Here is a 25,224-nt window from a genome sequence, read left to right as displayed (position 1 = left end):
TGGTTCAAGCTCACCAGCTGCTCCTTGGAAACCCTATGTTGTTGTTGTTAAGTGCCGTCGAGTCGGGTCCGACCCATAGCGACCCTGTACAGGGTTTCCGAGGGTGTAAATCTTTACGGGAGTAGAAAGCCTCCTATACAGGTCTGCTATAGGTTAGAACTGACTCAATGGCACTTAACCACAACCACAATAACATCTAACATTTGGGACATACATTAAAAATAATTTTGCTGTTTGACAGAAATTCAAATTGGGCATTCTGTATTTTTTCTGGCAACCCCAGCACCTCCCCAGTATTCTCAGACCCTAGTAAAAGTCTGTTACATCCAATATCCCTGTGGAGTGAAGGACAGGAACCTCCAGATGTGGTTCCAAGATGTCCAGAGGCGACTGAGGAGAGGAAAGGGAGAGGAGGAATGTGACAAGTCCCCTCTAGAATGAAGGCCTTTCTGGAAATCCTTGGAAATGTTCAGATGGGCTCTGCCCCTGCTGAAGCTGAGGGAGCCAGGCTGTTTGATGTGTGTATCACTGGAAACAGTGACCCTAGGGATGGCACTGATTCTATCCTTCCATTGAGTGGGCATTCTCTTGGGAATCTCTATCCTTTGGTTATGGATTTAATTGTGTTTCCCATAAATATGTGTTGTGATTCCTAAACCCTATCCTGTGGGTAAGAGCCGCATCACTGATGAAGCACACTACTGCCAATTGAAAGGTCATCAGTTAAACCTACCAGATGCTTCTTGGGTAAAAGAGCAGAACATCTGCTCCCACAGAGATTACAACCTTGGAAACTCTACAGGGCAGTTCTACTCTGTCTGTAGGATTGCTAAGAGCTGGAAATGACTCAGTGGCAACTGGTTTTGAATTTATACTTATGGATGTAATTCCACTGGGCATATCAGTGCAGGGTGTGCTGAAGTCTGTCATCTTTGAGATATAAACCAAAATGATAAATCAGAGAGGGGAAGATCAACACCAAGCCACAAAAAGATAACAGAGGGAAAGAAGTTGTAAAGAGACCAGGGCCATCCTCCAGGTCCTACAGAAAAAACATCTTCCCCTACAGCCAACACCCAGAATTTGGATTTTTAGCCTCAGTATTGCTATGGGTCAGAACAGACTCAAGGACACTTAACAACAGCAACAACAAACTATGAGAAGGAGCCTTGGTGTGGCTTTATAGGAGAAACACTTAACCTCTAGGTCGGTTTGAACCACAAGGTCAACAATTCAAACTCACCAGCGGCTCTTCAGAAGCCCTGTACAGGGTTACTATAAGTCAGAACCGACTCGATAGCACTTAACAACAACTATGAGAAAATAAATTTCTGTTTGTGGCATTTCTGTTACAGTAACACTAGACAACTCAAACACCCTTTAACTTATCCTTGGGGTATGTCACACGGACCAGTGAGATTGGTCAGTTCATGACCCAAGAGGACTGCAGTCAGAATTTCAGGACCAGAAAACTTGGTCTGCTCATGTGTAAGTGGGCACCTAGAGATAGCCGCTCCTCAGAAACCTGATATGGGGCCACTATGAGTCAGAACCAACTCTATGGCACTTAACAACAACAAAAAACCCGCACACAGTGATTATCTGCTCAAGGAAGAGAGCGGTACAGCCTGTTCTGCAACCAGACTCCTTCCTTCTTGGCCTCGGGCTGTATTCACTATATTGTTGTTGATGTTAAGTGCTGTCCAGTTGGTTCCAAAACATAGTGATCCTGCATAGGGTTTCCAAGAAGCAGCTGGTGGGCTTGAACTGCCGACCTTGTGGTTCAAACAAACGTTACAGTCCAGCACATTAACCCACAGTGCCACACCAGTATTCACTATAGAACATAGCAATGTTAGTACATGTGGCCTCTGCTGAGTGAGATGCTTGCATATCTGGCCAGGGAACTTCTTAACCTTGTAATTGTTCTATGTTGTTGTTGTTAAGTGCCGTCGAGTCAGTTCTGACCCATAGTGACCCTGTATAGGGTTTCCGAGGAGTGAATGGTGAGCTTGAACTGCCGACCTTGCAGTTCAAAGGGCTTTGCAGTCTGGTGCATTAACCCTCAGTGCCACACCAGGACTTAAATTTTTCTATAGCAAATCCTAATATGATATGCGATAGTTTAATCCAGGGGAGCCAGGAACCACAAGTACTAGAAGAGTTTGTTATTAGACCAGGGGGAGTACATCATTGTCACAGGCATGGACCACAAAGCAATGCTGTTTCAAGGCGTAGACTATTAATTAGTGGTGCTTCCAAAACATTGCTAACATAGACAGTCAGCATCAACACTGTACACAAAAGTATGTTAGCTGATTTGGAGAGTTATATCAGCAACATGACCGTAATTATGCATGGAAATTGTTGCTAAATAAATGAGAAGATTGCTTTCTAAATATTGAACCCCTTTCAGATAAGCAATTATTCTTGTGTTGCATCAGTAAATTCTTTTGTTTCCTCATTTTTGTAAGCTGAGATTGTCTAAGAACTTAACAAGGTATCCATTTTCTGACAAATATACATATAACCATTTTGTCTTGTTGTTTATTTTTATGTGGTGATTTGAATTAGGCATTGGGTTGCTAACCTCAAGGTCAGCAGTTCAAACCCACAAGTCACTCCTAAGGAGAAAGATGTGGCTGTCTGCCCCTGTAAAGATTTATAGTCCTGGAAATTCTATATATGGTTGCTATGAGTTAGAACCAACTCAATGACAGTGGGTTTTCTTCTCTCTCTTTTTTTAAAATTTATGTATTTGTGCTCAATGGGAAAGAAGAATTTTAGAGAAAAGAATACATTATGTTCTTTGATGACTTATGAAGTTAAAGTAATATATACATAAATATACTGAGTGAATGGCCTTAAAATATCTGCTCAAAATATTTTATATATTTAACATTTTAACTCATTTTAAGTAAAATATTTATTTAACCTATAGAAAAAAGTATTTGTTTTATACAAGCCCTGAAATGCCTAATGAAGGAAAGGATTACAGTTTTAATACTTTTTGGACTGTTCAGTCTTGTGGCTGGCAAACTTACTACTAGTATATTTCAGCTAAGAGAGGTTTCTTTCCCATAAAAGGAAATCCGAAGCAGATAGAGCATCTTTGGTTATCAAGAGGTGGGGTCAGGGGGACTCTACTTGCATTTAGTGGGTGGGGCAGGAATACCAAATGTCCTGCAATACAAATGACTGTCCTGTACAATGTACTGTTCCACTGTTGATGCAACTTTATCTCTGACTGATGTATCCAGCCAGGTACTAAAGTAAGAAAGGTGAGTGTAGACCGGGGTCTCACAACCTTGGAACTATTTGGGGCCAGATCATTACTACTTTAAAAAAACTACTATTTTACATTAGATAAATATGTACACAGCAAATCCCACTCCCATTCAGCAGTTTATCCACATCAAGAATGGCATCGACTACATTCTTCATATTGTGCCAGCATTCTTTTTATTTATTTTCCAGCTCTTTTACTCCCATTAACTTTGACCCCCTGGCCTCCAGCCTTCTTCTCTATGCTTTAAAATAGCTGCTGTTCATTTGAGCTTGTATCGTGTGGCTGTAGTTAAGTGCTGTTGAGTCGGTTCCGAGTCATAGTGATCCTGTACAGGTTTTTGAGGCTGTAAATCTTTGTGGGAGCAGAAATCCTCATAATTCTCCTGAGGAGCAGCTGGTGGGCTCAAACTGCCAACCTTGTGGTTCATGGACCAGTGTTTATCCTCTAGAATTACTGTGCTCCCGTTGATCTTACATAGGTAATTAAAAAAAAAAGAATATGCTACCCAAGGATAACAATCACTTAAGTTTAAAGGCAGGCCCTGAGGGGATAGTTTTGAGTCAAGGTTTGAAGAGTAACTTAGTGTAATAGTAACTTTTCCAGCCTCCACAGGTCCAGTAAGGCTGGATTCCTTCAGGATTTGAAGCTGTGTCCACATATTTCTTCTTTTCTATGAGGATCCCTCTATTGTTGGGCAAGGTCATTCTTTGTTGTGGAGGGCTGTCCTGTGCATTGTAGGAGCTTTGCAATATCCCTTACCATTACCCACTCGATGGGAGTGGTGTCCCTTTCCTCCAGTTGTGTCAACCAAAAATGTGTCTGGACATTGTCAAATGTCCCCTGGGGGGCAAAAAGACCCACAGTTGAGAACTACAGGTATAGATGGAGGTAAACTTGCAGAGTTAATGATAAAGATGAGAGAGTTCCCTTTTTCAAAGATTGTGAAATCTATATTTGAGAGAGAATAGAGTACAGTGATTACGTCTGGTCTTAAACAAAGGGATAAAGTATGAAACTGAGGGCAGGTAAGAGGCTGTTAGGGACAGATTAGGAAGCTAACAGTAACACTAACTGCTCACCAACACCTGGCACTTGAATCAACAATTCCAGGAAACTGAGCCAAGCACACCTTCTGAGAAACAGAGCAGTGCTTTACTGTTGTTAAGTGCCTTCGAGTCGCTTCGGACCCATAGTTTCTAAGGAGCAGCTGGTGAGCTTGAACTGCTGACGTTGCGGTTCAAACTGACTTTGCAGTCCAGCACCTTAACCCACAGCACCACCCCAAGAGCTAGACCACCAAAAAAGGTGCAAATGAAGAGTATGTGTCACTTAGACCCTGCCACCAATCAATTAAACTTGAGGGAGACGAGCCAAAAACCCCATAAAGAAGGAGAAAGAACAGAAAACCGGGGCTCGAGTCTTATTGGTGAAAGAGACTCCAACTCCGCTTCTCCTCTTCTGAGAAGTGCACTATTCATGGTTTAATAAGCCTTGCTTGCTATCTGCTGCTTTTTGTCTGTGTGTGCTGTTTGCGCCAACCTCAAGTGGGTCTTGCTAGCCCTGCAGAAGCCAAGTTATCAGACCCTAACAGTGGCTACAATGGGGAAACGAAGCAGGATTTCCTAGCAGAGTTGGGAATGCATGTGAGGATGTAGTTCATGGAATTAAAGTGGAAATGGTGCTGACACATGTTCACTGGCCCAGCAATGCTGGCTGTGTAGGTGCAGGAAGAGAAAAGGAGGAAAATTAAAGGACTTAAAGGAGTGGGGTGTGGCCAGGCAAGAACTCCAGAGGGGAATCAATGCAGAGGCAGTGCATTGACTTCCGGGGAGATTACAAAGAGAAACCATGGAATCCAACCTGGACAAAGAGAAAAGGGAAGCCAGGTGGTGGGGTGGTGATAGAGGTGAAGGAACAGCAGGCTCCATGTCATCACAGCCTGTGACAGAGGCGTTATCCAGCAAGTGAGCCAGGGAGTTCAGGGGTGGGATGCTCAGAACTGAGATTCTAGATCTGGTACATTTGCTACAAAATTTGGGGTGTGGTTATGGGAGTGGACGGCATCAGCCACGGATGCTGAATGTACGAGTCAGGGGGTCACAGTAAGGAGTAACCACAGAACAAATGGAGCCCCCTTTCTTTGGTGCTAGCCTTCCAGATCCACACAAAGTTCTCAGGTTGTTCCCAAGACTTCTTTTCCTGGCCAGCTGATTTTCTACCTCCCAGCGTAACGGTTACGAATCGGGCTGCTAACCTCAAGGTCGGCAGTTAGAAAATACCAGCTGTTCCGTGGGAGAAAGATGTGGCTTTCTGCTCCCGTAAAGATTTTTTTTTTCCCCAAGATTTACAGCCTCAGAAACCCTGTACAGGGTCACTAGGAGTGGGAACCAACGCCACCGCACATAACAACAAGAACAAGAGTTGACTTAATGCCCTGACAGATGGGAAACAAAGTCAGGTGTTCGCCATCTTCTCCTCCACACTTCTGTGAAAGCAGCTCAGTATATTTTTATTTCCTATCACTTGGTGCTGTGGGCTAACGCATCAAACTGCAAAGTCATTTAAACTGCAAGGTCGGTGGTTCAAGCTCACCAGCTGCTCCTTGGGAACCCTATACAAGGGTTGCTATGGGTCAGAATTGACGGCACTTAACAACAACAACATCACTTTAAAAATGTTATTTTATGACTTACCTATCTAATGTCTCAAACCACCCTAGTTAATGTCCCCTGCCCCCATTTTGTCCCTATTTCTTGGCACCATTTTCCTAGTATAGCTTTGGCTACTGTGGGCACTTGTCCATTTCTCCCAAACAAGATGAACAACATCAATCAAGCTCTCTACCAGTTCAACCCCAGAGGCCTTCCACTGCTCCCAGATGCCCACCTCTTTCTAGGAGATTGAGAACAGGCAAGGAACCAGAAACCAAATGCATATCCTTCTGATTAAATCCCAACCTATCAATTTTAACTCCTTTTGATTATTCAACCAATTGTTTATCTATTCATATTCTTTATGAACTTAAAAAAAGAAAAGTCTGTATTATCCCATAGCTCCTATTTCCCCACACTATTCATGTCAGATGCCTCCATGATATCCATAGTGAGGTGATAGTAAGTTCCTATTTATCACCTTAGTGAAGCCATCAGTGAAAACCAGCATCAACTCATGGCCACCCCATATGTGTCAAAGGACAAGTGTTTACATGAGCATCTTAACTGTTTCCATGGCTGAATTTTCAGAAGTAGATTACCAGGCCTTACTTCCTAGGGGCCTCTGGGTAGACTAGAACCTCCAGTCTTTCAATTAACAGTCGAGCACGTTAACTGTTTGCACCATCCAGAGACTTTATCAAAGAAAGGGACGGTCTCTTCAGTGTGACAACCTCCCCAACCACAATGCCTCTATTCTATTCTAAGGGCACAGGAGCCATCTTTTAAACACTGCTTCTGAATCACTATGAACAGTATTTGTGAGGACAGGGTCTCCCAGCCTCTTGAGTTTTGAGAATCTGAAGAATATTTGCTTATTTTCAGGCTACTTATGCCTTTGCCATTCTTCAGTTCAATGGCCTAATCAATGAATTCTCCGAGTTGCTGGGAATAAGTTTTGTTTAACTCAGGCTCTTTATCGTTGTTAAGTGCCGTCAAGTCGGTTCTGACAGTGTATAGGGCTTCCAAGGAGCAGTTGGTGAGTTTGAACCACCGACCTTTGTGGCTCAAAGCGACTGCAATCCAGGGCATTAACCCACAGCACCACACCAGGACTCCCAAGAGAAAGTGTTGTTGTTAAGTGCCGTCTCTATCAGTTCTGACTCATAGTGACCCTTATAGAGTTTCCAAGGAACAGCTGATGAACTTGTACAGCTGGCCTTGTGGTTCAAACTGGCCTTGAGGTCCGGCGCATTAACCCACAGTGCCACACTAGGCTCTTTGGACATAAGTATTTAAAGGAAAGAGTACAGGTTACATTTCCTTTCTCCTCTTGGGATGGACCTTTCTCTTAGAAACAAACAAACCAGTTGCTCTCCACCAATGCCAACTCATGGAGACCCCATGTGTTGCAGAATGGAATTGATATTTTTAGGTTTGCTTTTAGTTGGTTGGTTATGTGACATGGAGTCAGTTCTGACTCGTAGCGACCCAGTATAGGGTTTCTGAGGCTGTAAATCTTTAAAGAAGCAGAAAGCCTCATCTTTCTCCTGCGGAACAGCTGGTTGTTTCAAACTGCTGACCTTGAGGTTAGCACTCAACTCATAACCACTACATCGCTTTAAGTTGGAATCAATGGCACTTCATAGCAACAACTCTTTATGGAGTCCTGGTGTGGTGCTGTGGGATAATGCAATGGACCACAAGCCAGCAGTTCAAATTCACCAATTTCAATCCTGATGCTACATTCTTTTTCATACAACCCAACTCCTTGGATGATTTTTTTAACATACAGATTTAATACAGACTCAAACTTTAGGATTAGCAAACTAAAGTAGAAAGCGGCTTGCTTCTTGTATCATTCGGCTTTCTTGCTTCTTGTATCATTAAAGTACAATTTTGTAAATGTCACTCAAATCAGAATTTTCCTCTTTAAATTCCTGGATCGTCTGTATTTAAGGTTTGTGAAAATGTCCTTTCACTTCAGTATATTGGTGAATCCTTACAGGGTGCTGGCTCAATTCTGGATCGTTTTGTTCCTTCAGTATGCTCTAATTTTAACAGAAGTTATAGTTTGCTTTTTCTATAGAATATAGACAGTATTCTCCACAGGGCTGCTGCCCAACTTGTAAATTGTCTTGTCCTTCATTAAATCTCTTGATTTTCATTTTAACGGAGTACGTGTGCCTACTCTTTGACAGGAGTAGAAGATATACAAGTTCTTTCATGAAACTTTCTCTCTCTCTCCACCAATCAAAGGTAATCCTTTCTATCCCTTAGATGATTTCTTATGTCCATCTTGTGTCACAATCATTTCCATATGTGTTTGTGCAGTGAAGAATTAACTTCACCCAATAACAGGTCTCTTTGTCCCTGGTTCCTGGGAGGTAACCTCTAAGCCCTTGAAATTCTAAAGTAACTAGAGAGTCTGCTTTGTGTGGTGAGTCCCACAGACTGAACTTGAGACTACAAGACATAGGATGGAAACGGGTCCTGCCAGAAAGGCCAACTATGTTATTAGAAAATGGAAGCATTGAGCCATATGACATCACCACAACTTTCAGGGAGAAGTAGGGGCTAGAGATTGAGTTCAGCCAATCCCTGTGTAATTGTTGTTGTTATTGTTAAGTGCCGTTGAGTTGGTTCTGAGCCATAGCGACCCTGTATAGGGTTTCCAAGGAGCAGCTGGTGAGTTTGAACCACCGGAACTGCTGATCTTATAGTTCAAATACTTTGCAGTCTGGCGCATTAACCCACAGCACCACACCAGGACTCCATTAAGCCTCAATAAAAACTCTGGACTAGACTTGAGTGAGCTTCCAGGATTGACAATATTCTGCATATATTCATGCAATGATATGCTAAAAGAGTGAGGTGTCCCTGGGGCAATGAGAGTTTGGGACTCTCCTAGATCTTGCTCAATGTAGCTCTCCTTTGGCCTGGTTTTGATTTCTATCTTTTTGTTGAAATAAAACTGTGACTGCTAAGTATAGTACTTTTAGTGAATTTTGTGGGTCATTCTAGTGAATAATTAAGTCTGAGGGTAGACTGGCAGTCAGTTGGTTGGAAATGGGGCTTCTTGGGGATCCCCAAGCTTATGGCTGGTGTCTGAAGTAAGGGCAGCCATGTGGTAGACTGAGCCCTTCACATGTGAGTTTGGCCTAATTCCACATAGTTCGTGCTGGAAGCCATTGTAATGTCTGGCATCTTTTCCTTCCTTTCAGAAGCAGTTACTATCTGTCCTCAATTTGATCCCTGGCAGTGCTTAGCAGGATTCATTACACAGTGGATACTCAGCAAATACTAGTTGATGTGAATATGATACTTGAAATAGACCACCTACATGTATCCATAACAATGCATTTAAAGTGAATTCCATGTCTTGTGTGTATTGAAGTGCAACTTGTGTGATGGGAATTTTATGTGAACAACTTAAAAAAAAACCACCTCTGTGTAGGTTCTGCAGTCTCTGAACCTGCTCTTTCTGGAAGGTAAGGTTGGGGATTGTCAGTAGTTCCAGGGTGCAGCTGATATGGAGAGGCTGGGTGGGGGCAACAGTGCCAGCATGGGCTGAGGAGCCAGCTTACCTGGGACTGAATCCCAAACCCAGTACAATTTGAACTTTCTATCACACTCATTGTGCCTCAGCTTCCTTATTTGTAAAACAGGGCCAACAGTAGTGCCTCTTTCATGAGACTACTGGCGATTGGAATGTACAGGTGGGAAAAAAAGAGGAAGGATCAGTAGTTGGAAAATATGGCCTTGGTGAAAGAAATAATGCTGGAGATCGCATGATAGAATTTTGCAACACCAACGACTTCTTCATGTGCTGGACTGCAGTTTGAACTGCAAGGTCAGTGATTCAAACATACCAGTTGCTCCCTGGAAACCCTATACAGGGTCGCTATGGGTTGGAACTGACTTGACACCACTTAGCAAGAACAATATACACGTAGACCTCACCAGATGGAATACACAAGAATCTAACTGACTACATCTCTGGGAAAAGATGGTGGAAAAGCTCAATATCATCAGCTAAAACATGCCAGGGAGCAACAGCGGAACAGATCTTCATCAAAGTTCAGACAGTAGTTTAAGAAAATTATACATGAATACAAGTTCATGAGAGTAAAAATATGACCTTGTATATATCCCACCTGAATTTAGAGGCCATCTCAAGAACAGATTTTGATGAATTAGACACTAATGACCAAAGACCAGAACAACTGTGGGATGACATCAAGAACATCATACAGGAAGAAAACAAAAGATCATGAAAAAGACAGGAAAGAAAGGAGAGACCAAAATGGATGTCAGAAAAGACTCTGAAACTTGTTCTGGAGCATAGAGAAGCTAAAGTGAATGGAAAAAATGAGGACGTAAAAGAGCTGAATAGAAAATTTCAAAGAGCAGCTCGAGAAGTCAAAGTCGGGTATTATAATGAAATGTGCCAATATCTCGAGTTAGAAAACCAAAAGGGAAGAACACACTCAGTGTTTCTCAAGCTGAAAGAACTGAAATAAAAATTCAAGCTTCAGCTTAAAATACTGAAGGATTCTGTGGGCAAAATATTGAATGATGCAGAAAGCATCAAAAGAAGATGGAAGGATTGGCTACCCAAAATGGGGGGCAGGGGGCTACAAAGGCAAGAAGTGACTGGCTTACAAGCTTTCAAGAGGGAACCTAGATCCAGAGGGCCTGGAGGAAGGTGGAATCTCCAGTGAGTAGTATTCAATCTGTCTAGGTGGGGTTGATGCAATGAAATGCAGACGGGTCTCTTGTGATACAATAGTGAATAATTGTTATCAGGACTGATTGTGAGGGTTGGAAATGTAAAGGTAGACGTTTTATAGCAAGGAGGGGAGTGATTAACTTTTCAGTCTAGGAGCGGAGGTCCCTAGGACCATCAAGGGAGAAGAGTGGAGAGCAGGACCCTACCTAGAGAAGTAGTGATGCCTGGGATGAAGGCAGAGATGATGACGTGGAGCGATGGATTGGCTGGAGACTTTGGATCCAGAAAGGGAGAGCGACTGTGTGCTGAAGACCTGGGGGGTACGGGGGGAAGGATTGCAGCCAACCCTTTGGTTGGCTGATGATGCATGGAGGGGATTGTAACCATGGCAATAAGACGATATGCGATGGAATGAATATAAAATTAGTGTTCTCCCATGTAAACTATCACATAATTCATAATAAAACATTTAAGGGGAAAAAAAAGAGGCACACACACACACACAAAAAAAGAAGATAGAAGGAATGCATAGAGTCATGGTACCAAAAAGAAATTGTTGATGTTCAACCATTTCAAGAGGTAGCATATGATTCAGAGCCAATGATACTGAAGGAATAAGCCCAAGCTGCACTGAAGACATTGGCGACAAACAAGGCTCTAGGAATTGATGGAATGAAAATTGAAATCTTTCAAGAAACTAATGCAGCCCTAGAGGTGCTCACTCATCTATGTCAAGAAATCTGGAAGAGAGTTACCTGGCCAACCTATTGGAGGAGATTCATATTTGTAACCATTACAAAGATAGGTGACCCAGTAGAATGTGGAAATCATCAGACACTATCATTAATATCACATGTTGCAAAATCCCTCTTTCAAGTATCAAGAGCAAAGAAATAAATTTGAGGGCAAATGTGCAAATACCAAGGCATAGTATTTTCTATAGCCTCATATACATGTGAAAGTTGGACAATAAATAAAGAAAACTGTTAATGCATTTGAATTATGTTGTTGGAGAAAAACATTAAAAGTACCATGGACTACCAGACGAACAAACAAATCAGTGTTGAAATAAGTGCAGCCAGAATGCTCCTTGAAGGTCAGGATGGCGAGACTTTGTCTCTCATACTTTGGACATGTTATCAGGAGGGACCAGTCCCTGGAGAAGGACATGATACTTGGAAAACTGGAAGATCAGTGAAAAAAAGGAAGACACACAATGAAGTGGATTGGCACAGTGGCAGCAATAGTGGGTTGAAATATAACAATTGTGAGGATGGCGCAGGACGAGGCAGAGTTTCCTTCTGTCGTGCATAAGGTCACTGAGTCAGAACTGATACTATGACAGCTAACAATAACAACATGAAACTGTTGTAATAATTGTATGAATATATAATTGTTTAGAACCCTGCGTGTTGTTGTTGTTGTTAATGTTATCAAGTTAGTTCTGACTCATAGAAACCCTGCATAGGGTTTCTGAGGAAAGGCTGGTGAGCTTGAACCATCAACCTTGCTGTTCAAATCAATCTTGCAGTGTAGTGTTTATCCTACAGTGCCACACCAGAACTCCTACCCCAACCCAGCCTGCCCAGAAAATTAACAATGAACAATTTCTACACAAATTATTCAGTGTTATAGTGGGTAACATTTTTCACAATGTTCATTACTCTCGTTCATTCTGTTCTGGTTGTACCATATTCAGTACTCTAGTTTCCCTGTCCTCTTACCTTCTTCTGTTTGCTTTAGAGAAACTGTTGACTATGTGATCTCATATTGTTGTTGCTGTGTGCCATTGAGTGGGTACTGACTCATAGCAACCCAATGTACAACAGTATGAAACACTGCTCATGTGCCAACCTCACAATCATTGCTATATTTGAGCCCATTGATGCTGCCTCTGTGCTAATCCCGCTTGTTGGTACAACCCTCCACTTTACCTTCATCTTTCTCTTCAACCCTCCACTTTACCAATCATGACATTCTTCTTCTGGGTCCAGTCTCTCCTGATAATATACCCAAAGAATGAAAGACAAAGTCTGGTCATCCTGGCTTCCAAGGAGCATTATGGCTATACTTCTTCCAACACAGATTAGCTTGTTCTTTTGGTAGTCTGTGGTACTTTCAATATTCTCCTCCAACACCATAACTCAAATGCATCAATTCTTCTATGGTCTTCCTTATTTACTGACCAACTTTCATATGCATATGAGATTATTAAAAATACCATTTCTTGGGTCAGGTACACCTGATAGCTTTGCTCTTAAACACTTTAAAGAAGTCTTTTGTAGCAGATTTGCGTAATGCAATGTGTTATTTGATTTCTTGACTGCTGCTTCCTTGAGTGTTGATGGTGGATCCAAACAAATTGAAGTCTTTGACAGCTTTAATCTTTTCTCCATTTATCTTGATGTTATTTATTGGTCTAGTAGTAAGGATTCTTTTCTTCTTTACATTGAGATGTAGTCCATACTGAAAGCTGTGGCCTTTGATCTTCATCAGTAAGTATTTTAAGTCCTGGTTGCTTTCAGCAAGCAAGATTGTATCATCTGCATATTGCAGGTTGTTAATGAGTCTTCCTCTAATCCAGCTTCTTGAATTATTCGCTCAGCATAGAGACTGAATAAGTATGATCTCATATGCTGTTGTTGTTATGTGTCATCAAGCTAGTTCTGACCCATAATGACCCTGTATGTAGGCTTGAACCACCTACTTTGTAGTTGAAAATGATGTTACTGTCCAGCGCATTTGCCCACAGCACCACACTAGGACTCCATGATCTCATATGTTGTTGTTGTTGTTAAGTGCCGTCGAGTCGGTTCCGACCCATAGTGACCCTGTACAGGGTTTCCGAGGGTGTAAATCTTTACGGGAGTAGAAAGCCTCATCTTTCTCCCACGGAGCAGCTGGTAGTTTCGAACCGCTGACCTTAAGGTTCGCAGCCCGATTCGTAACCACTACGCTACCAGAGCTCTTTTCATATGGATGATTTAAAAAAGCATCTCATTAATGCTGCAGAGCATGAAATCTGAAGGCCTTTTTGTGTGTGAATGATTCCAGCCAGCCAGAGCTTAATTCTGTCAGATAGGGTCAATGTGAGTCAGAACTGACTCCCTGTTAAGAAGCAAAGATGTCACCTTGAGGACTTAAGGTGTGCTTGATGACCCAAACCACAGTACTTTCAATAGCCTCAAATGCATCTGAAAGTTGGGTAATGAATAATGAAGACTGAAGAAGAATTTATGTCTTTGAATTATGGTGTGTTGGCAAATAATCCTTTTTTAAAATGTTTTATTGTGAATTATGTGATAGTTTACATGGGAGAACATTAGTTTTACATTCATCCTATTGTATATGATTTCATTGGCAAAGAATCTTTATTATACGTACCATGGACTGCCAGAAGAATGAACCTCTCTGTCTTAGAAGAAGTACAACCAGAAAGCTCCTATGAAGCGAGAATGGCAGGGCTTCCTATTACATACCTTGGACATGTTATCTGAAGGCACTAGTTCCTGGAGAAGGACATCATGCTTGGTAAGGGGGAGGTCAGGGAAAAGAGGCAGACCCTCAATAAGATGGAGTGACACAGTGGCTACAACAATGGGCTCACACATGGCAGCGATTGTGGGGACAGCATAGGACTGGATAGTGCTTGGTTCGAACCAACTCGATAGTGCCTAACAACAACAACCACAATAAAAAATTAGGGTCTAGGGAAGCACAGGGGGGAAAAGCTGCAACTGGGTCAGGAGAGGTAGCTAGAGGACTGAGAAAAGGGATGCTGTAAGGACCAAGTAACTGGAATCATTAGTGGATTCCTCAAATGGATGAGAACCAGGCAGGTAACAATTCATGGGCAGAGACAAAGTCAGAGCGAGAGACATGGGAACTGGCTCCAGAAATGTGTGGGAGATGCAAGGGAGTACTGAGATTCTTGTTCACCAACTTTTGTCTGTTTCCCAGACAGCTCTTTACAAAGCTACTCAGATTAATGCTAGTTCCAGGAACACAGGACTGTGAGAAAGGAGAAGAGGCAACACATATCTGGAGAGCGAGCAATTATTTAGAAGATTTATACTTTCCCTTCAAGGGGAATGAAACCGAATCACTGAAGAGAAATGGGATTTAGCTTCTGTAACCGATTAGGGCTGGCCCTGTACTTGGAAATGAGTATCATATCATAGGTGGGCAGAGATTCCAGTCAGAGACTCATGTTGGCTATTAGTAAGCAGGTTGCTGCAAGCTTGTCATTTATTTGTGTGTTGAGTTGATGGAGCTCATCTAGAGAATGATTGGCTAGAATATCTTCCAAATACAAATCACAGAGCCTGCATTTGGAATTAGGAGGTTTTTCATCTATCACACAAAAGTATCTTTTCTTCCTACAAGAGCAGATGAAAAGATGGGGGCTGGGAGAGGAGTGGCTACAAGGCATTTACATTGCCAGGATCTCTTCATTTTTTGCATACAAGAAACGATTAAACTCAGTACATAGTAATTGACTTGTTTGTATTCATTACTCAAAGCATTTAGTTGGTATTCATGGCACAAATGCAAACTAAACTCTCTTAAATCTAAGTTATCATCTTAGATAACTAGCGCTGCTATAACAGAAGTACCACAAGTCAGTGGCTTTAACACATTTATCCTCACAGTTTAGGAGGCTAGAAGTCTGAATTCAGAGTGTCACCTCTAGGAGAAGGCTTTCTCTCTCTGTCAGCTTTGGGGGAAGGTCCTTGTCACTTCAGTTTCTGCTTCCTGGTTCCTTGGAGATCTTTATGTGTCTTGGCATTTGTTTTACCCCATCTCTTGTATCTTGCATTTTACTAAAAATCAGCAAGGAGAAATCACATGGCCCCTTTAATATCTTGCTTAGAAATCTCATCAGCCAGAAAGCCAAGTTCATCACTTATGAGTACTAGTGTCCACCAAACATAATTCAAACAAGTTCTCTGCCACTACATTGTCCAATTCCATCCATTGTCCATTATCCAGTCACATCACCCTCCCCTAAGTTGTTTCACTGAAGGTGTTTCTCCTCTTGTCAATGTGACCATAAAATTCAGGGCTGCTCATAGGATAGTGCAGGAATCACCTCTATGACCGAGCAAGTTGTCCCAAAGGCTCTCGTGTTGGCAATACCTTTTGCTGTGTGTTGGGTTATCTCTGCAACATTTGCCCTCCAGGCGAGTCATCCTTTGGGATGGATCATCAGTTTTTAACAGCTTCCGTTTTATATACCTACTTGACATCAACCCATTCCTAGTTTGGCACCTCCCCCTTGAAATTAGATTCCTTTGCAAACTGGAATCTTAGCATCTCCTCTGATGTCAAACCACACCAACAAACAGTTGATATAAATTTAGATTCACGGTGATCTCATTTGTGTTAGAGTAGAACTGTGCTCCATAAGGGTTTTAGTGGCTGGTTTTTGGGAAGTTGATTGTCAAGTCTTTCTTCTGAGGAACTTCTGGGTGGATTTGAACCTCCAACCTTTCCGTTAGCAATCGAGCATGTAATATTTTGCACCACTCAGGGACTCCAAACCACATCAAAGTTTGGCCAAGGAAGCCTCTAACAAGAACCATTGTTCATAGGTAGAGCAGGGGTGCTTCAATTCAGGGCAATGATTGGGACCTTGATCCACTGTAATTTTTCATTAAAAGACTTTTAGGGGGTAACATGTTTTTATGTTCCATTTTCCTGATGGTGAACTTGATCTCCTGAGGAGACTAGCATTTGTCCAACCTATCAGTGAAAATATTTCACTTCATAAAAAGTCTCTGATAATCCTCTTTTGGTTTCCTCAGGATATCCTCAGAAAAAGCAAATGAAAACCTTCATGCTCCACAAGAAAAGATTTTACCCCAGAAGATACACTTTCTGGGTGGGTTTGCTTAGTCAGTCAATACTTATTGGATTTCCACACAACTGAGTCTCTGGTCTGAACATAAATTCATTTATTTGCAGGAACATCTGGACAAATAGTTGTTCTGGAATTGATTCTGACTCATGGAGAACCCCATGTGCCCGTGTCAGGGTAGAACTGTACTCCACAGGGTTTTCAACGGCTGATTTTTTCAAAAGTGGAACACCAGGCCTTTTTTCCCAAGGCACTTCTGAGTGGACTCAGGCCTGCAATCTTTGGATTAGTAGCTGAGTGTGTTAACTGTACCGCCAAGGGACTTCACGCATGTGTGCTGAAGGGAGCAGAACAAGAAGAGAGGTGGGAATCGCTAATTGCAAGTGAATCTATTAAACTGGAATCGTAATCTCAATTTGTCTTTTTATCCTGAGCTGGGAAATAGTTCCCCACTTGTAATTCATCTAATTAATTAAATGAGGGTATCACAGCTCCCACGGAGTAAACAGAATAACAGTACAAAATGGACTTTAAATAAACGAGGAATTAGAAAGTAAGGCACGTGTGTAGGTTCTGATTTGATGGCGGACGCTGTCTGCTTATTAAGCACATACGCATTACCTGCCAGCTGTCTTTTAGGCTAAATGTCCTGGGAGTAGGAGCAGCTGCTCCCTCTGCTCCATTTGCATCCTTCTCATCCTCCCCTCCTGAATTCTGCCTGCCTGGCTGGCTGGCTGGCTGCCCCGGGGGCTGAGTCCCAGCAGCAGAGGTGCAGCTCCCCAGCTGGTCGCTGTTGAATGAACAGGCACAGCGCTCAGCCCTAATGAATCTAGTGGAAGGCTTACAGCTGAACCGCCCCTTCTCCAGTGGCTGCTCCAGGGGCACATGATGGCTTTGCAGCATCCCCTTTACTCAGCGTGTCAGTAGCTATGCCGCTCCCTCCCTGCTTGTCCTTGCCGAGGAGGCTGCATGGAGCGTACATTATCACTGTTCAGTTTCTGATGGCTCTGCTGCTCCTGCAAGCCCTCTAGGCTTAAGGGTCCAGTCCTGGCTTTGTCTGCCCACCCGCTGAAGGCGACACAGGGAAGATCCCTGCCCCCACTTCATCAGCATTGCACCAGAAAAGGCTGTGAGCATTTGGGTTGTTCCTAACTGTAGTAGTTACGAGTCACGCTGCTAACATCAAGGTCAGCAGTTCGAAATTACCAGACATTTTGTGGGAGAAAGATGAGGTTTTCTGCTTCCGTAAAGATTTACAGCCTCGGAAACCCTATACAGGGTCGCTAACAGTCAGAACCACCACCACTATCAAATTAAACAGTAAAAACGCTCTTGCCAGGAGGTTTCAAGGGAACCTGCTTCAAGAATGAAGGCAGTTTTCATTTTTCTGAGTACAAGCTTGGCTTCTGAAGGTGAAAGGCCGGATTTACTGTCACAGCAATAGGACAAATGAGTGATGTCTGGATTCTTCCTCTTGGAAGTGTTCTGGAGCCTAGGACAGTGAATCCTGGCCTCCCTGGTGGCTCTCTTCAGACCCTAGGATCACGAGGGAGGGGCATCAGCTTGCTGCTTTGCTAGAATGTCCCTCCAAATGTCACGCAAGGTGCTTGACAGGACAGCTTTTGACTGTGGACACTTCTGCAAGACGCTTTTTTATGCTCTCGTGGTCATGGGGCCCTTGCTCGACCGGTGCATTCAGGGTCCACTATGGCTTTCTACCAACACTGACAGAGGGCTTTAACTTGAGGCCTATGCTCTACATTGGAATCCTGCTGTGGCACTGTGGGTTAATGTGCTGGACTGCAAAGTCAGTTTGAACTACAAGGTCAGCAGTTCAAGCTTACCAGTTACAGGGTTGCTACTGACTTGACAGCACTTAACAACAACACACTCTACATTACCAAGACTGTGAAGGCAAAACCTAGAATGTAAGGTCTCACTTGGAAAGTGAGCCTCACACAGATGAACCGGCCAGGGTTTAAGCAGGTCATGGAAATACAGGCAGAACTCAGAGATGGCATGGGTTCAGTTCCAGACCACCACAATAAAACAAAGATCCCCATAAAGTGAGTCACATGAAGATTTTTTTGTTTTCCAGTTCTAGTGTGGCACTGTAGGTTAATGCACTGGACTGCAAAGTTGGTTTGAACCACAAGGTTGGTGGTTCAAGCTTACAAGCTGCTTCTTGGAAATCCTATACCTGCTTGCCATGAGTCAGAACTGACTTGACAGCCCTTAACAACAACAACAGTGCATATAGAAGTTGTTTACACTATACTATAGTCTATTATGGCTCTGGTAGCGTAGTGGTTACGAATCGGGCTGCGAACCACAAGGTCAGCAGTTCGAAACTGCCAGCTGTTTTGCGGGAGAAAGATGTGGCTTTCTGCTCCCATAAAGATTTAGAGCCTCGGAAACCCTGTACAGGGTTGCTATGAGTCAGAACTGACTCCAAGGCACATAACAACAACAACATTAGGGCTCTGTTAGGTAAGCACTGGACTATGTCCTGGTGTGGCGCTGCAGATAAAGCATTGCACCACAAGGTCAGTTTCAACCACAAGGTTGGCAGTTCAAACCTACCAGCTGCTCCTCAGAAACCATACACAGAGTTGCTATGGATTGGAGCTGACTCGACGGCACTTAACAACAAACAACATGAACCACCAGTTCAGTGGTTTGAGCCCATCAGCTGCTCCTTGGGAGAAAGATGAGGCCTGCTCCCGAAAAGATTTACAACCTCAGAAACCCTTTACAGGGCTGCTTTGAGTTTGAACCAACTTAACAGCACTTAAAAAACAAAGGCATGATGAAAAAGTTAGGAATACTGTAAGAATTACCAAGATGTGACACACAGACACGAAGTGAGCATGCTGTTGGAAAATGGTGCCAACAGACTTGCTGAACTCAGGCTTGCCACAAACCTTCAATTTGTGAAAAACAGGTGTAACAAAGGCAGCATGCCTGAAGCACTGTCAACGTGTTACTTCTGGGGTGAGGGCCGAAGTTTTTCATCCTTTGGAAGCCTTTACTTTGAAGCGAAGCATGATGCCTACTGGGGTTAAACTTAGCTTTGTAGATGTTTATATAAGTGATATTTTAATATTGCAGAAGCTTAAACAGTGTGAGGATGGTAGCAGTTCTGGGGAACAGGAGTTCTATACCAGGCTCTAGACATAGGGGTGCCAATGGGTGGCGGCCCATTCTTCCTCTTCAAGGCCAGTGCTAGAGGTGTACCCAGATACTGTTTCACCTCACCCACCTGCTGCACTGGACTTCCTGTGGTGGCTGGCCATGAAGCCTCAAGGCCACAGAGGCAAGCCTACCTGGTTGTGGAGGGGCTGAAGGAAGGCACCCTGCAACCATTCCCCTGAGAGAACTTCTCTCAGCTTTCAGCTAGCTCCTGCCTGTCAGTGCTGACATCTGCTGGGAGCTGTTAATGGACAGTCCCCTTCCATACCCTGAGTGATGTGGTGGCTTATTCATTCATCTAGATTCTCTTGCCTGTTTCCTGGAGCAGCTGTGTTCTGGATTTGAGACTCAAGATGCCACAACACAGTGATTGCTTTTGGTGCATTCAAGTAGATGCTCAGCTACCTGAGGGAGGAAAACACCTAAGATGTTTAGAAAGATATCCTGGGATATCAGCATGACTGACCAAGAACAGGAAAGAGTTTATGGACAAGGAAACATTACTTGTCCTGGGTCAGTGGAAGTATCTGCAGCTGAACACTGCCAAGTCTCTAATTGCTGGTGTCTCCAGGGCAAACAAGCCCTAGATGACAGAGTCTTATCCAAGCCAAAGTTTACAGTTGACTTTTGCTTTGATTATCTTTCATAAGGAATACCAAATTCTCTTTTTTATATCTTGCGTAAAGAATAATGGAATTTCAGAGCTGGGATGAATCTCATCGATTTCCTAAAGCATTGCTACCTTTCACAGGTGAAGTGACTGAGGTTCCACAGGTTGTGTCCCAAGGCCACCCTGCTGCATGTCTCACTCCCCTGGGAGCCCCCAAATGAGCTCGGTGTATACAACTCACTGGTGGGAATTTAGTTTCAAGTAATGCATTTTGAATTCTGATGAAGTTGTCAGGACCAGCATTCCATTTGTACTTAAATATCTTATAGAAACCTTTTGTTGTAGAGAGATTTTAAGACAGTGCATAAAAGGATTCAGCCTGTTTATTTTATACACATCTCTTAGGGTGGAATAGAAATTCATTGAGAAACAATCATTAGACCCTATGATGTATTTGCTGTAGGCAAGAGCCAACACTTACCCACCTAGGTTATATGATACCCACTCAAGGCACTCTGCACATATTTTCATTCATCCCTCCTAATAACTCTGAAGTGGAAACTTATTTCCCACCTTACAGATCAGGAAACGGAGACTCACAGAAGTTAAGTAACTTCCCCCTAACCTCGCAGTTTGGTGAGTGGTGGAATTATATTTCTCTGAATCCAAAGGTACACTCTTCCCACTTCAAGTTGGTGAAGCTATCAGCTTATATCTCAACTTTTTTTTTTTCTTAAATGTTTTATTGTGAATTATGTGATAATTTACATGGGAGAACATTAGTTTTACATTCATTCTATCGCAATCCTTCCCCTGTACCCCCCAGGTCTTCACACAGTCGCTCTCCCTCTCTGGATCTAAATTACATCTCAACTTTTAAAACTGCAGGGTTCTATTAAAGTCATGTGAGCCACAGAGGAGCCCACCCCTCTGTCTCTCTGCCAAAAGCTTCCTGGGACCTATGTGAGTGAGGATAAGCCAAGCAAGAAGCAGTCTTACCTGCAGAACTCTCCCTCTGATTCTGACAGTGTCAGTGAAGCCATGGGGTTCTTCATCAGATCGGCCACAGTGAAGTCCTTGGGCGTCAAGTAGAAGAAAGGAATTCCAGTGCTGTTGTTGATGGGGCCATCACTGATGGGCAGACAGTTCACAAAAGGAAGTCCCGGGATCTAACAAACACCAAAGGAGGCTTTGTCAATGCAGATGTGTGAGCTGACTTCTACTGAGAGTTTAGCTTATGTCTCTCCTCAAGAAATATAACACCAGGGACGCAAGGGAGCACAGCTTCCCAATGATTTTGACAACACCCAATGGAATTTGTGGGGGAGTGTTAAGGCCTCTTACACAAGTCTCATTGGTGTCCTAGTGCTTCATTGCCTTCTCTAAAGCTTTGCCAATTTCTGGACTAGAATGAATGTCTTGACTTTAGCATTTTACCCGGTTTGTAGGCTCCAGGAACTTTCTATGATTGTGACGTTCAGGACCACACCACCTTCTCATTTACTAATTGTTATTTAAAATCAGGAAAGGTGTGCTTCAGGGTTGTATCCTTTCACCATAGTTACTCAGTCTGAATGCTGAGCATATAATTCAAGAAGCTGGACAATTTGAAGAAGAATGTGGCATCAGGATTGGAGGAAGATGCATTAACAACCTGCAATATGCAGACACAGGACACAATCTGGCTTGTTGAAAGCAAAGAGGACTTGAAATACTTACTGATGAAGATCAAAGACGACAGTCTTCAGTATGGTTTGCACCCAAAACCCTCACAAGTGGGCTAGTAAATAGCATGATAAATGAGGAAAAGACTGAAGTTGTCAAGGAATTCATTTTGCTTGGATCCGCAATCAATGAGCATGGAAGCAGCCGTCAAGAACTTAAACAACGTATGGTATTATTAGACAGACACAAGACCTCTTTAAAGTGTTGAAGAGCAAAGATGTCAGTTTGAGGACCAAGGTGTGTATGCCTGACCTAAACTTCATCTGCATGTGAAAGTTGGACAATGGATAAGGAAGACCATAGAAAAATCAATGCATTTGAATGATGGCATTGGTGAAGAATACGGAAAGTTCCATAGATTGCAGAAAAGCAAACAAAGCTGTTTTGGAATAAGTACAGCTGGAATGCTCCTAGAAGCAAGGATGGTAAGACTTTGTCTCTCATACTTTGGAAATGTTATCAGGAGGGGCCAATTCCTGGAGAAGAACACCATGCTTGATAAAGTGGAGGATCATTGGAAAAGAGGAAGACCCTCCTCTGAAATGGACCTACACAGTGGCAGGAACAATGGGCTCACATAGAACAATTGTGTGAGGATGGTGCAGGTCCAGGTGGTGTTTCATTCTGTTGTGCACAGGAATGCTATGAGTTGGAACTGACTCGACAGCACATGACATCAACAACATTTAAGTTGTAATCAATAATGTGTCATTGTAGGACTCAGCAAGTTAAGGGAAATTGATTTGTTATTTTTTCATTAAAAGGAAGTCACAAAAATGAGATTTCCCTCCCATGAATCATCCAGTTGGGTGGATGAAGATCTCAGACATACACAAAAATACTTAATTCTTAGGTTTTCCCAAACTCTCTCCCAATCTCTTGTGAGTGTAACCCTTTACAGGGTGTGTTGTTGTGCACCATATGACCCTGTTTGTGTTTCAGAGGAGCAGTTGTTAGTTTTTTTAGTTTTTTTTTTTACCGCTGACCTTGTGGTTAGCAGTCCAGTGCGTATTCTACAGTGCCACACCAGAACGTCACAAAGTATAAATCACTGTTACTTAGCTCAGAACCCAAAGGATGTCTTTATCTTTGAAACACTGTATGAGAAAGGCATGGAGAACTGTGTCTAGGGCAGGTTTTAAAAGTTAAAAATGTCTTTTAATAAAACAAAATGTTAAGGAGTCCTCCAGAGTGGTAGTGTAACTTCATTCTCAGGTTCTGTTTTTTTCCTTGTCATACACTGTTCAGCGTCAGTCATACTTTTAACACATGGTAGGCCCTTGGTAAATGTTTTTCTGTATTTATTGAATTTAGATTAAATATCCATTTTGGAAAGAGAAATTTGAAACAAAGTTATGACAATGATGTGGGAAGTTAAAATGCATTTCTTTAATACATTTGTATTAGACTTACCATTGCTTGAAAAAGATTTGTGTTTTAAACCAAAGTATTTAAACTTCATATTTTCTTGGCCTTAGGAACACCAGATGTAACTGTGCAAATCCATCTGGAGGCTGTGAATACCCATCTGGCAAGAATCTGACACTAAAGAGGTTAAGATCGTTGCCATATCATAATAAAGTTATCACTTAATTTTTTAAGTTCTCTCTCCCCCCAAAAGGTCTAGTCTACAACTTAATTTTATAGCTGAGGAAAGCAAAGTTGAAAAAGTCAGTGTCAGAGCTTGGGGCCAGAACCTGCTTCCTAAACATTCTACACTCTTTGCATATCTGCCCCGTAATGAAGCCCTGACACCTACCTCAACAACAACAGAAACTTCTGGAGGATGTGTTTTTATGAGCGTTACATCCTCAAGCTTTATTTGTGTCATTTCAGCTCAAGATGGAATCATGTCTAACAGGTGAGTACAACACTCGTGAACTTCACCATAAAAACGGCAGCTGTAACAGCTCACTTCAGAACGCACATACTTTCCACAATACATTGCCTTTCCAGAAAAATTCTTGTGTTCAATTTTTAACCGTGTAAATTTCCACGCAGCCTCTGTTGGTGGTGTTTCTGCCTCAATTAAGTGCCAGTGGACAAGGGGGAAGCTTGGGGCCGATTGAGCAGTGCTGTGAGCTGGGCGGGGCGGTGTGTGCCTTCTCAAATTCCAAAGGCAGCCCTGGCTTCTTTTGTCCAGGTCTCTCTGGTCAGGAGCTGCTTATTTATACTTCCCTTTGACCATCGCAACCACCTGGCAAAAAGCCTTTTTTTTCCAGTGACAGCTCCCCGCGCTCCCCGACTTTGCTAGGTTAAGCAAGCGAAATCTGGCTCCATGATTTACATGGTATAGACGGTTCAATCTAGCCCACCAGACACGACGTTAGACCTGGAGGAGAGTGCTCGCTAGCGTCTCCCTGCCTCATGTCCACACCGCCTGATTTCCAGACCACTGAGACGTAGACACCTGCAGCCTGCAGTCCGTCCGGCACTGCAAAAGCGAACCCCGTCCCGGCCTGAGGCTGCCTTACCTTCTCCTGTGCGGACACCGTGGCCAGACAGCCCCAGCCGTTGGCGTGCGCCAGGAAGCGGGCGGTCCCCGGGCGCAGCCTGGAGGCGGGTGGGGCCCCGGACGCCTTGGCGCCTTCGCGCCGGTAGGAGAACATGCCGGGCGGGGCGGGGGGCAGTCGGGCGCGGGCGGCGCTGGCTCGGGGCCGCAGGTGCGCGTCCTCCTTGTGCGCCGAGGCCGGGAAGCTTTGCTGCCAGATGCTGCTCGAGTCCTCCAGCAGCGCGGGCAGCGCCTCCTCAGTGGAGGCGCTGTCCAGCTCCTCGTCCACCTCGTTTGTAACGGCCCAGGACACCGAACTCACGATAACGTACCCAGCAGCCGGGGACAGCAGGACACTGCAGCAGAGAAGCCAGGAGAGGCCGGCCCCGGCCCGCGCCACATGCTGGACGCCTCGCACGGACATCTTGCAACCGGCGTCCCCAGCCGCGGGGACCGCTAGCAGCGCGCCAGCGCCGGGAAGGGCGGCAGCGCCCCCCTGCGGCGGATGTGGGGAGCTGGAACTCCCATCCCACCACTTAAGGATTCCTGGGTGGGGTAGCCAGTACTGTCTCCAGGGCATGCCGGTAAAACCTTGCACCCCGTTGAGAAGTCAAGGCTTTTGGAAGATTAAACGCCTCCTGCTGCCACTGTGGGCAGGCTCTACAGCCAGACCG

The 25,224-nt window shown here is 43.6% G+C and overlaps 1 protein-coding gene across 1 annotated transcript in view; it reads right to left on the bottom strand.

Moving 5' to 3' along the window:
- The window catches only part of CREG2 (cellular repressor of E1A-stimulated genes 2), a 130,968-nt gene extending 105,994 nt beyond the window's left edge, over window positions 1-24,974 (bottom strand). Inside the window, exons 1-2 of the mRNA XM_006870768.1 lie at window positions 24,534-24,974; window positions 21,334-21,503 (exon numbers count right to left, since the gene is read on the bottom strand). Of these exons, the coding sequence (XP_006870830.1) occupies window positions 21,334-21,503; window positions 24,534-24,974 (611 nt within the window). The remainder of the gene's footprint in view (window positions 1-21,333; window positions 21,504-24,533) is intronic.
- Between the last annotated feature and the right edge of the window lie 250 nt (window positions 24,975-25,224).

The sequence above is a fragment of the Chrysochloris asiatica genome, unplaced genomic scaffold, assembly GCF_000296735.1.
Source record: "Chrysochloris asiatica unplaced genomic scaffold, ChrAsi1.0 scaffold00150, whole genome shotgun sequence".
NCBI lineage: Eukaryota > Metazoa > Chordata > Mammalia > Afrosoricida > Chrysochloridae > Chrysochloris > Chrysochloris asiatica.
The sequence above is the reverse complement of the archived record's forward strand: the minus strand, read 5'-3'. Positions and strand labels throughout refer to the sequence as shown.